The 12421-nt window shown below is 44.3% G+C and overlaps 1 protein-coding gene across 9 annotated transcripts in view; it reads left to right on the top strand.

The window, feature by feature from the left end:
* The window catches only part of TTLL7 (tubulin tyrosine ligase like 7), a 131368-nt gene that overhangs the window by 65395 nt on the left and 53552 nt on the right, over positions 1 to 12421 (top strand). For all 9 annotated transcript variants that reach the window (XR_003095586.1, XR_003095585.1, XR_003095587.1 and 6 more), the window contains 3 exons: positions 8812 to 8906; positions 10024 to 10171; positions 10261 to 10334. Coding sequence is in view for 6 of the 9 variants with exons in the window: in XM_025211528.1 (XP_025067313.1) it covers positions 8812 to 8906; positions 10024 to 10171; positions 10261 to 10334 (317 nt within the window). In the remaining 3 variants the exon portion in view is untranslated. The remainder of the gene's footprint in view (positions 1 to 8811; positions 8907 to 10023; positions 10172 to 10260; positions 10335 to 12421) is intronic.

Here is a 12421-nt window from a genome sequence, read left to right as displayed (position 1 = left end):
TGTCTCTCTTATGCCTAAATTGTAAACTGTTTGGGACAGGGACCGTTTCTGTCTTCTGTATGTGTACATATTGTATGTACATGCACTTACAGCTACCCAGAATGTGTGATGCCACCTGAAATGTGCCATAGCCACAAACATCCTCCGCTTCTTGTTTTTAATGGATTCTTATTGTTCAGGACAGATGCCATAAAAATTGTGATTTCAGAAACCTATTGTGAATAAAGTACGTTTTTAAACTTACAAGAAGATAAGGGCATAGATAGTATTATCTTATGTATTCTTAAACTGTAGTTGTAATCACAGACTTCTCTAGTAAGCTAAATTTCTCACCTGTGTTAAGCTAAATTGAAAGGACAGAAAAGATATTATAAATGTTACAGTGTACTATAATTACTTCTCATATTGTTGGCAGAAATGCTATATTTAATGCTACAACAGTAATATGAAGTATTGTTAATAGTACTCAAGATGTTAGGAAACTTAGAAGTGAAAGTCAGCATGCACTTCTCGATGGGTGCCTGTACACGTTCCAGGAGGCTGCTCCAGTGCACTGTAATTCTAGCATGTTGGAGTAGACTTGATTAATCGAGTCTACTGGAGCATGCTAGTTAGCTTCCCTTGGCAAGGTTTAGGTAAAGTGCCCCTGCTGCCATTTTGAAGTGTGGAGACTCTGGTACACAAGACGCTTCCGGTGCTTTAATTAGATTCATAGATTGTAAGGCCAGAAGGTACCTTAGAAGATCATCGGGTCCAGCTCCTTGCACCAGGCAGGAAAGATAACTGGGGATCAGGTGACTCCAGCAAGGTGACTGTCTAGTCTCCTCTTGAAGATTTCCACGGTAGGTGATGGCACCACCTCTGGAGGGAGATTATTCCACAGTCTGGACACCCTGACTGTGAAGAAGTTGTTCCTAATGTTGAGCCTGAAGCAGTCTTCCAGGAGCTTGTGGCCATTACTCCTGGCTTTCCCCTTGGGTGCCCCGGTGAACAGTTGCTCACCGAGCCCTTGATGTATTCCCCTAGTGTAGCGGTAAGCTACTACCAGGTCCCCTTTCAACCTTTTCTCCAGGCTGAATAGTATCAGATCCCTCAGCCTTTCCTCATATGGTTTGCCATGTAAGGCTCTGATCATACAGGTAGCTCTTCTTAGGAGTCTCTTAAGCTTGTCCATGTCCTTGTTAAAGTGTGGTGCCCAGAACTGACACAGTACTCCAGCTGAGGTCTCAGCAGTGCTGAGTAGAGCAGAAGAATGACTTACTTGGTTTTCCTGGAGATGCATCGATTGATGCATGCCAGAGTATTATTTGCCTACTGGCTACAGCATTGCACTGCTGGCTTATATTCATACTGTGGTCTATTATTACCCCCAGGTCCCTTTTGTTCTTAGTGCTAGTCAGTTTGGTGCTGCCAAGCCTGTAGGTGTGTTGGGGGTTGCTTGTCCCGAGATGGAGCACTTTACATTTCTCAATGTTGAACTTGATCAGGTGCTGATCTGCCCAACTTGCTAGCCTGTCTAGGTCCGTCTGGATTTGTAGCCTATCTTGAAGTGTGACTACACTTCCCCATACCTTGGTGTCGTCCACAGACTTGGCCAGTGAGCTCTTCACTCCCACATCCAAATCGTTAATAAAGATGTTGAAAAGTACTGAACCAAGCAGCGACCCCCTGCGGGATACCACTGCCCACTTCTTGCCAGGATGACACAGATCTGTTCACTATGACTCTTTGGGTCCTATTCTGCAGCCAGTTTCTCACCCACCTGACTATCAAGCTGCTCTCTCGTGTTCAGGTGGTGAGTTACATGCTCATAGAAGGAGATGAGGTTAGTAAGGCAAGACCTGCCTGCGACAAAGCCATGCTGGCTGTCATTCAGAATCTTACCTTCTGCAAGCTATCCCAGATAGACTCCTTGATGAACTTTTTTAGGATTTACCAGGATCCTCCCTCCTGCCCTTCTTGTGGATGGGCACAACATTGGCCCTCTTCCAGTCCTCAGGGACTTCTCCAGAGCGCCATGAGTTGTGGAAGTGTTTCTCCAGGGGTTCCACAATGACTTCAGCCAGCTCCTTTAGCACTCTCAGATGATGGCCATGTCACGTGCATGTGCGGCCTCAGTCAATTCTCGGTTGAACTCCAGATCAAATTTCTCCCCTGGTTTGGTGGTCTGTAGTATACACCTACAGTTAGGTCTTTCTTGTTGCATTCCCCCCACCCCGCAAGTTAACCTAGAGGGTTTTGAACTGTGTATTTTTGGAGCCAATGTCGGCCTCCAAGGAGGTGTACTGCTCTTTCACGTAGAGAGCAACGCCACCATCTTTCTTCCCCACCCAGTCCCTTCTATGCAGGGTATAGTCCTCTATAGCTATGCTCCAGTCATGTGAGAAGTCCCACCAGGTTTCCGTAATCCCTAGTAGATCACAATGGCCGCTGGAGAGTAGGAGGGCTAGCTCCTCCTGCTTTTTCCCTGTGCTTCTGGCATTAGTATATAGGCACCTGGGTCCTTGTACTGAGGCTCTTGTCTTCCTGTTCTGCTGATGGAGAACTATTCCCTCATCTCCCACAAGAGTGGCTCTCCCAGTGTCCCTATCTACAGGGTTTACTTGTATGTTGGTCCTTGGACATGTTAGAATTTGTGTATCCCTGCTCTCCAGCAATCTTACTTTAAAGCCCTGTCCAGAAGACCAGCCATCCTGGCCATGAACAGGGACTTGCCTTTCCTCGTGAGGTGGATGCTGTCCCTTCCCAGGAGCCCTCTCTCCCTGCAGTGCATGCTGTGGTCAAGGAGTAGTAGTCAGAGGGCCAGACGAGCCTGCGGATCCTCTCTGCTACATCTTGGATGCAAGTCCCTAGGAGGCAGCAGACCTCATGACCTAGGGGGTCTGGATGGCAGATGGGTCCCTCAGAGCCCCGCAGGAGTGAGTCCCCCACTGCCACCACCTTGCACCTCCTCTGAGGGGTTGCAGCAAGCTGCTTACCTTCCTCCTTTTCCAGTGTCACCGTCAGAATGTCCTCATGTGTGGGGAGGGGAAGTGTACCTGTTGTGCAGGGCCAGGGGTGGAGCCTTGGAAGACTTCAGGGACGGAGCCCTGGAGCATATAAAAGGAGCTGCGTGCCCAGCATGAGGGAACACATCCGGGAGAGAGAAGAGAGGAGCGGGGCTTAGAAGACCTGAGGAGAGCTGCTCAGCAGGGCAAAGCAGTAGCCCAGCAGCGCCCCTGAAGACTTCCATTAGCGGGGAACGACGGACGGCTCCAGCAGCTAGGCTCTCAGTGTGCAGCATGGTGCACAGAGTCCAGACCCTGGGAGCTGCGTGAGGCGGCTCGGGTCTGCAATCTCTGGCGTGCGTCCAGAGACACGATGCTCAGGCCGGTGCATGGAGTAGGACCTTTGGAGCACTTGGGCAGCTCAGATCCTCAACCCCCAGAACGAGGCCGGGAGCTTGGTGCAGGAGGCGCTGCACGGAGGGTCCAGGAGCGGACCAAGCCTGGTGCTACACGAGGCAGCCCAGGCCTCCGACCCATAGCAAAAGGTTGAGTCCAGAGAGCCAGATGGTGATCAGGCTACTGAGCCAGCAGACAGGGCCAAGCCAGAGGCCCCAGAAGCCCTGCATAGAGGATAGCAACCCTCATGAAGCCCACTGCAAGTGAGAGAGCAACCTGGCGCAGAGGACGAGGGCCACCCTCCAGGCCTGGGAGCCGAGAGTTGCAGGGAAAAGAGGATTCCCACAGGGGAGGGGGAGTCCCCTCCCTGGTTAGTTAAGGGATCCTAAAAGGAGAGGTCCCACTGGGAGGTCCTCCCTAAAGTTGCCAGCTTCGTTGCAGGGCTTGGGAAGAGCCCAAGAGTATTGGGGTTTCCCCTTGTGATTGAGTTCATCTTTGGGGTTCTTGCGCCATAAGTGGTGTGATGTCGTGCCTTATATTTTGTGAACTCTCATGTTGTAATTTAGTAGATGAGTAGAGTCCTAGGGCTCTGCTGGGATCCCCTGTTGCTATTATTTCACCTGTTGTTTATTTGTATGTATTTGTGGCTTATTTATTGTTCACCCATGCTTATCTATAGTTTTTCTGTTGGCTATCTATGTTTATTTTGGGGTTTATCTGTTTCAGATCAGATACTTACCTGTGACTTACCTGTATCTGGAGCACTGGTATAAGGTTTTATGGCATTTACCCAGAGGGTATTGTTTATGTTATTTGTTTAGATAGCTTAAACATATGTACTATATATATATTTTTTTATGTCCATGTTTCTTTTCCTTGTGATAAGTTAATGTAAATAATGTGTATCTAGTTAAATCCCCTGACTGACCTGGCCTGGCTCTATAGGGACGGAGGGAAACTGAGCGGCCTGCAGTTCCTACACAGCACACCTGCCAGCTAACAATCTCCTTCAATTGGAGAAGGGGAGTATATACCCGAGTTACCTGGGCTATACTTATATATGATATCTGTAGGTGCATGCAATCATGGTTTTTGAAAATCGGACCAAAATAGTTTGCAAGTTCTAAATAAACTGCTGTGTTTAACTACAGTTTCATTTGCCTTCAAAAACTTAGGGTAAAGGTTTCCCTCACTTTATGCGGATTCCATATGTGCAAATTCGCTCTTATGCAATGACCCTTTTTATACCAAAAATGTGTTGTATGCAAGGTAAATTCACTCTTATGCAGTCGGTGTGGTGGAAGCCTACAGTTAGCTGCTTTGTGCGGTGCATTGTGGGAGTGACGCGCACCAAAATATAGTCTCCTGTGGGGGTCTGTGCTCCTTGCTCAGCGTCTGTGACACGTGTTTCTGTAGCTCCCATCCCCATTATGACTTCTAAACATCCCACTAGCTTATCTCCTACCCTTCTCCCTGGATGATACCATGCCTCTACCTCCTACCAGTGATGTGGAGTCTGACACTGAAGACCCTTCACCACCCTCTGTTCACACCAGCTAAACATTCACCACCATCCTGTGCATGTGTGTACTGTTTGCTGTTGGTGAGTACCAAAATTGTCTTGTAAAAGTGGTAGAAATGGATCTGGGGGGTCAATACAGTTGAGGTCTTGGAACATATCCCTATTTGTTACATTGTAAAGTGGGTTCCCTTTATGCAAATTTGAGTTACGTGCTGTTTTCCAGGAATGCGTGTACAGCATAAAACGAGGGAAACCTGTATGTGAAAGTCAGGAAGCTGACTTTTTGGAAAATGTAATAAAAATATTATATGTACTTGATTTTAAAACAACTTTAAATTTAAGATAAGCCCCCAATTATTAGATTATGATTTTCTTTGTCTAGAATCTAATTATTGGGGGGGGTCATCTTTAATTTGTTCCCCCAGTGCTGAAGCAGGAAGAAAGCAGCAAGGGGGCAGGCAGTGGGGAAAGCAGAAGTGAGGGAGCAGATGTGGGAAGTAGAAGTTGGGGAAAGCAGGGGTGAGAAGTAGGAGGCAGGGAAAGCAGTGGCAGGTGTGGGGGGGAAGCAGGGGTGGGTGAACAGGCATCCTGCCCCTCATCCCTTGCCCCCCCAGTTACTCCCTCCTCACCATTTACCTCCTTGTGCTGATCTGAGCATAGGTGGGGAGCCAAGGGCAGAGGGGAAAGGAATAGGGCATGGTGCAGTGGTGAGCTCTCAGCAAAGTTACTTCCTGCAGCATGGGGCCAGCTGGAAACCAAAGCAGCAGTAATGTGTAGACGCCTTACCTGGCCAGTAAGGGAGGGAAGGGGTGGGGGAAAGGAAGTGGAAAATCCAGACAGGGAGCAGACCTGATGTATCCCTGTCCCTGCACCGCTGTTTCTTGCAGCTCCCAGTTGTGATGCTTCAGTTTTAAGAAGAGGCCTTGTTTTTCCCCATGATGAATGGGGAAAAAAACTTCATCTTAGACTCGAGTAAATGTGGTGTCTGATCAGTTGTTTCTAAAGCATCAAAACTACATTTTTTCAGGTTCTACTTCTGTAGTGTGAAATCCAAAAGGCAGTAATTTGAGATGGACATTTGATTTGCTAAGTACATTACATTTAGTATACTGCTTCTGAAAGTTGGACCAGGGCTTGACACAAGGCCCATTGAAGTCAGTGGGATCTTTTCATTTACTTCAATAGGTTTTGGTTGCATTTTTTTTTTAGTATTCTTAAGCCTTTGTTGTTTGGGGCTTATATATGTCAGTTGAACTATTTACATTAGAAAGTTAAATGGGTACAAGGTTTGCAAGACTGGGTATGAAGATGTTTCATAATCAAATTATTTCAGTATGGCAGACTAATTGATGGCAGAAGGCAGGGTAGATTTGCACCCCATAGACTAACTAAATCAGATATCATAGTATAATCTTTCAAAATTAAAATCTTTCAAGATCACAGCATCTGATAAAGTAGGCCACTTCATGCTTATGATTTTGTATCTCTGATTTAATTAGTCTATAAGGTGCAAATCTACCCTGCCCTTCTGCCTGACTTCACACTAACAATACTACTGGTTATCATATTAAGCAAATCATAAGTGTAGCTTTGCTTATGATACATATATTTAAATAAGATTTTATCTACTCATTTCCTTGTCTAGTAACAGTTTTTCTCTGTAGCCTGTTGTGAAAGTTCTGGGTTTAAGTCTTTGCTCCAGTTATGAGGGCTGGACTTAACTGGGGGCTTAATAACAGCGGTGCTGACACACTGGGGCCAGAATGGAGTGAGTCTAGCTCTCTTTCCCATAGTTGTACTGACAAATGCTGGAGTAAAATGTAGTACAAATTTACGTTAGTCATTAAGGGGTGTAGGTTGTAGCTGTGTTGGTCTAAGGACATAAGCAGATGGGGATCTTTGAGTAAATCTGATATCTTTTATTAGACCAACTAATTTACGTGAGCCATTAATGCACTTTCTTTACTTTTTGGTTTGACCACGTCACTCCTCTGTTTGCATCCTTTCCTCCTTTGTGACAAATGTGAACTGTTTTTAGTTTCAAGGCTCTTCCAGCCTATCCCCAATCTGTTTTCTTTCATTCACTACCAAGATTGTTTCTTGTTTCCAGTCAGTTTTTGATATTGATACTGTCCCCCCTTGTCAAATTTTTAATCAAGTATCTTCATATTTATGTCTGAAAGGTATTTCCCATACTTGCTGGCAAAGTTGCCTAATAATCTTCCTTTAAAGCCCTCCTTTACAACTCCTTTGATACTTGCAGCAAATTTAAGAGTGGTTATAGGCTGGTCTATTGACACCAGTGCTTGTTGTAGTTACTGATGTTAGAACCTTAGAAGCATAGAAAAGTGCTGGAAGGGAGGACTTTGGGAGGTCATCTAGTCTAAACCCCCAGTCAAGGCAAGTTCATTCCTGTTTTAAACAATCCTAGGTAAATGTCTCTCTAACTGGCTCTTAAAAAGGTCCAAAGATGGAGATCCCACAACTTCTATAGTAAAATATTCTAATTTTTAAATCACACTCATAATGAGAGAGTTCTTTTTAATAGCCAACCTAAATTTCTGTCCCAGTACTCTTCTGTCTTGTATACTATAATATGTTGTCTCATGCCTAGGTTGTAAGCTATTGGGACTGGGACTGTTTCTGTCTTCTGTATGTGTACAGTATGTAACACAATGGGGTAGTGGTCCATGGGTACGACTCAGTGCCTCTGTACAACAATCTAAAGTAATTGCTTTAAATATCAATGAGGAGTAGACCTTGAATGAGGATTTTGTGTGTTCACATGGTCACATTTCAGAATAGAATCACATTCCAGGGTTACTTACAGGCTGCTAGTTACAGCTAGAGAAGAGTTTACCATTAACAGCTTCACTGTTGCATTGTTCAGCTATGCAGCAAATGTTCTACTGAAATCATGTGATAGTTGTGATATATACTAGGGGTGTGCGAAGCGGTCAGTATTCTATTCGGATTTGGCCCAAGTCGGGGGACAGTGATTCAATTCGCTGATTTGGATCACTGTCCCGATTCATTTTGGCTGAATCTCAAGATTTGATTCTGATTCTGAGAATCAGCTATTTAGCTATAGACACAGCTTTATATGTTTTTTCTACGTACCTCGAGGTACCAGGCATGGCTTATGAATGCTAAGATGGTGGGACAGATGGAGCATCCCACAGGAATGTGAGGGCCCCCCTGTGTGCTCAGTGGTTGCCAAGCGAGGGGGAGGGGGGGTCCTCTGTGGTGGACCCGGAAGTGGACCAGAAGTACTTTTGGCCCACTTCTGGATCTGCCGCTGTGTGTGCAGCCCCCCCACCACGCTCCTGTGGGACGATCCATCTGCCTCACCATCTCAGCATTCATAAGCTGGGTCTAGTACCTTGAGGTATGTAGAAAAAAACATATAAAGCTGTGTCCGTGGGTGAATTGTTGAATCTCTCCAAATCAAATTTGGAGAGATAAATGAGTCTTCGATTTGGATTCAGATTCGGAGATTTGGCCACCAAATCAGGCTGAATCTCCTCCGAATTGAATCAGCAACTGAAGCTTCACACAGCCCTAATAGATACAGAGGATACATTGGGTGATAAACCTCCCAGCAACAGTAAAGCCATCAAAGAAAAGATTAAGTGGGATTTACTAATGCTGTCATTTGGGATAATGATTGTTATTTACTGATGCATAATATTATGGTTGAATGTTGTTTTCTGCCTGTTGATAACTGATTTTTAATGCTCTCGCTTTTTCAGTTTTGCAAGCATGAAATTAACTTTTTAACGTGCGTGTTATTAACCTGTTGTTAATTTCCATAGCTGCAGTACAGTTTTTTTTAATACAGACTTAAAAAATATATTTTACACCTTGTCTTTAAACATTCCAGTGTCTTGTGTATTAATTTTTTAGATTAATCGAGCTCCAAGCTTTGGAACAGACCAAAAAATAGACTATGATGTGAAAAAAGGAGTCCTGCTAAATGCATTAAAGCTTCTCAACATACGGTAAATCTGTGTTCAAAAACCTTACTTTGGTACTTTTTATGTTGGTTTTCCTACTTTGTTGGAAAATTATAGGACATTTACTATAAAGGGAACTTTTGTTACCACTTTGAAAATTGTGTGAAAGGCATAGCTTCTCTGTAGATCATTTTTACTGGTGTAACTGACCCAGTAAACTTCACTCCTCATTAGTGTGCATATCAAAAAGGTGGTGATGATAGCCTTTCCTTATTCTTATTTTAATAATCTTTTTCACAGGTCTCACAGTGAGGATAATAAACTCTGGCTTGGGAAGGCTGTCACCATTCTAGTTTTCAGTGCACAACTCATTTGCAATGGTGGCAGTATACACAACTACAGCCTGTTTCCACTAGCACCAAAACACAGAATGATGATAAACTTGAACGATGATATAGATGTAGTTTTAGCACTAAACCTAAAGAAAATCAATTTGATTTAAGATCATCTTTGTATATTGGTTGGTAGCACGAGGTCTATACAAGAATATTTAAGGCTGAAGGTCTCTCAGCCCTAAGAATTATTTATATTACATTATATACTATAGCTACTACAGTTTTTGTGTGTGTGTGTGTGTGTGTGTGTGTGTGTGTGTGTGTGTGTGTTTGCATGTATATATAATATTATATTATAAAAATGTAGTAGCTATAGCATATAATATTTGGTGGGAGAAAAGAGGCTTTTTATTACAGTGAGAATACCCATCAGCTCAAGTATCCTATAACAGGTTATGACGCAACAGCGTCTAGTAGGTTTTGATCCTGTACTTGGTTCTGAAAGGACAGATTCTTATTCCTGTCCAAAGTCCCCACTGACTTTAATAGCACTCTGCACAGGCAGTAGGGTTGGTCTGCCTGCTTGCCTGGAGTTCTTTTAAAACTGAGGGGGTTGACCTCAGGGACTGTTTCCAACTGTGCAGATGCCATTGAATGATTAGGGCCATATACTATAAATGTACCAGACAAATATATTTTAAATATTTCATAAGAAGACTAAAAATTCAGCTGCATTCACAGCAATGCAATGCAGCCTTTAATTCTATTTAAAGGAAACTACCTTTTGGATTACTGAGTCAAATCTGAATGTTGTCTTTTTCTTTTAGGCCAAGTGATAAAAGAAGAAATTTAGCTCAACAGAAAGCTGAGGCTCAAAAGAGACTTTATGGTCAAGGCTCAATGAAAAGACTATCACCAGGTTCCTCTGATTGGGAAAAACAGCGGCACACACTGGAAAGGAGAAAAGAAGAGTTGGTATAAAAGAATTTAACACAGCTACTCCTCTTCCTTCTTCAAGGATTGTAGTTCCTCAGTTTTAATTAATTGACTTTCTTCATTTCTAGAAAGAGAGACTTGCACAAGTACGTAAACAGATTTCCAAAGAAGAGCATGAAAATAGACACATGGGGAACTACAGGTACTGTCTTTATCTAAGAGTGGACAGCATTCAGTGTTTTATTTGGGGATAATGGAAATAAATACTGTGACTGGATGGTGATTTTCTGATGAATTTACAGTTTTTGGGTGCAAAATGCCCTTTTCCTAGTCTTCAGGATTTGAGATTCATCTGGGACTTGAGGGTAGGCATTTTGGGTTTAAAAGCCTGCCTAACATCTTTCCCAATTATAGGGGTGGTATAGTAAAAGACCAAACAAATACTGCTTCTGAAAAAAGGCGCACAGGCATTTAGTTTAAATATTTTATATGTCCATCAGCTGAAATTTTTTTACAGCAATTGCTCTTTGTATCTAAGGTATTTGCATCTATGCATTTATAAGTCTCCAGTCGCTATGGTGTTCATGTACCAATGTCTTTATGTGAAAGTCTTGGCTATTTCTGTTTAATGCCTGTAGGTTCATGACTGCAGGTAGTCTTGTTCCTGTACAAAGAACTCCACTTAGACAAAACTCCTATTGTTAGCAATTTGTACTCAGGAAAATGGGTAGTGATGATGATGAATCTCTACAGAGGGGCACCAGGTATTTTTCCGTTGTAATAACAAAAGATAAACACTTTATTCTGGGTTTTATTATAATCTAGGCCAGCAGTGTCTGACTCATCCGATCCAGCCTACAGATAGATGCTGCACTGTGCATGCAGCATGTAGGGTCAGCCTTGAGCAGACAGCACATACTCTGGATTGGCTCCCCATGCTGTAGAGAAAGCACTGTGCTCGTCTGGCCCTCTGTGCCGCATGCACATGTGTGCACTGATCTGGCTCTGCATGCTGGATCTGGGCAGATCTGGTACATGAGTCTAATACAGTGTGCTGCACCCAACATGTAGGTCGAGTCTGAGACCCATTACGGCAGCATTACGGGCCAGACCATAGGGTTCCACAAACCTTAACTTTGACACCCCTGATCTAAACCAAGGGATCCTCATGCTTTAATGGCTCACGTGCAACCTTCTAAAAAATCCTGTTTGCAGTACCTCATGCAAGTTTTTCTATTTATGCCTACTTATCATAGGTTTTTTTAGCTTAACTTAAGTATATCTGGGTTCTGAAGTGTGATTTTATGGATTTCAGTGCCTGCTGTGCAGTAGTAGGACACCTAAATTGCGGCCAGGCAAATTAGCAAATAGACTCAACTGGACTGTTGTCAAGATCTGTAGAAGCATATCAGCCATGGTTTGGTGGTGCAGGCAGAGAGGAACTAGCAAAAGGGAGTCTTGGTCTCTTGTGGTGATAGAGATTATGGTACAACTTGAAGGGGCTGGCTGAGGAATAGGCAGCTGGCCCAGTCTGTGCCCCTCTATCACAGTTGGGCTGGTTTGTTTCCCATCAGTGAGCTAGGTGCCTGTACTCTGCAGCATAACTAGACGCATTGTGGCGACCCTGCTGAAGGGCCCATTTCACTGTCTGTGCCTGACGTGGGTCCCCAAAGATTCCAGTTATTGTCTTGATAAAAGTTTCAACCTGGTCAAGGAGGGGGTTTGAGGACTCTAAGAGTGAGGAGACCCAGGTCAGGGCATCTCCAGTCAGGAGGCTGATTATCAGCCTCACCCTGGCAGTGTCTGAAGCATACGTTCGGGGGCATAGCTAGAAAGCTGGGTGGCATTGATTCATGAAACCTAGAAACTATAGGGATTCCAATTAAATTTACCCTGTAGGGGAATCTTGGGTTCAGGGTTTGCTGGAGGCCAGATGAACAGTTGAGCCGGGGTGGAGGGGGAGGAGGGGAGTGGGGGCATGGTCTGGGCCTGCAGATCTGTGGTTTGGGATTGCAAAGATCTGTGTGACCAGAGGTTTGGGCCCTGAGATCTGACCTGGTAACTTGTTCATCCTGCTACCTCACCAGGATATTAATTGGGCTATTCAAGCTATCAGGGTCCAAGTGTTGGGTCTAGTGGTTAGAGCGTGGAGGGTTTTACCAGCATCTGTACTGGGGGGTGGAGGGGAGCCGAAGTCAAACCAGGGTTCACGTGCTGGGCCAGAGGGTTACCACCAGAAGCTGATGTCAGGAAGTGAGCTGAAGTCAAAGTGGGGTTCTGAAGGTCAGG

This window comes from Alligator sinensis, unplaced genomic scaffold (assembly GCF_000455745.1).
Source record: "Alligator sinensis unplaced genomic scaffold, ASM45574v1 scaffold32_1, whole genome shotgun sequence".
Taxonomy (NCBI): Eukaryota; Metazoa; Chordata; order Crocodylia; family Alligatoridae; genus Alligator; species Alligator sinensis.
The sequence above is the reverse complement of the archived record's forward strand: the minus strand, read 5'-3'. Positions and strand labels throughout refer to the sequence as shown.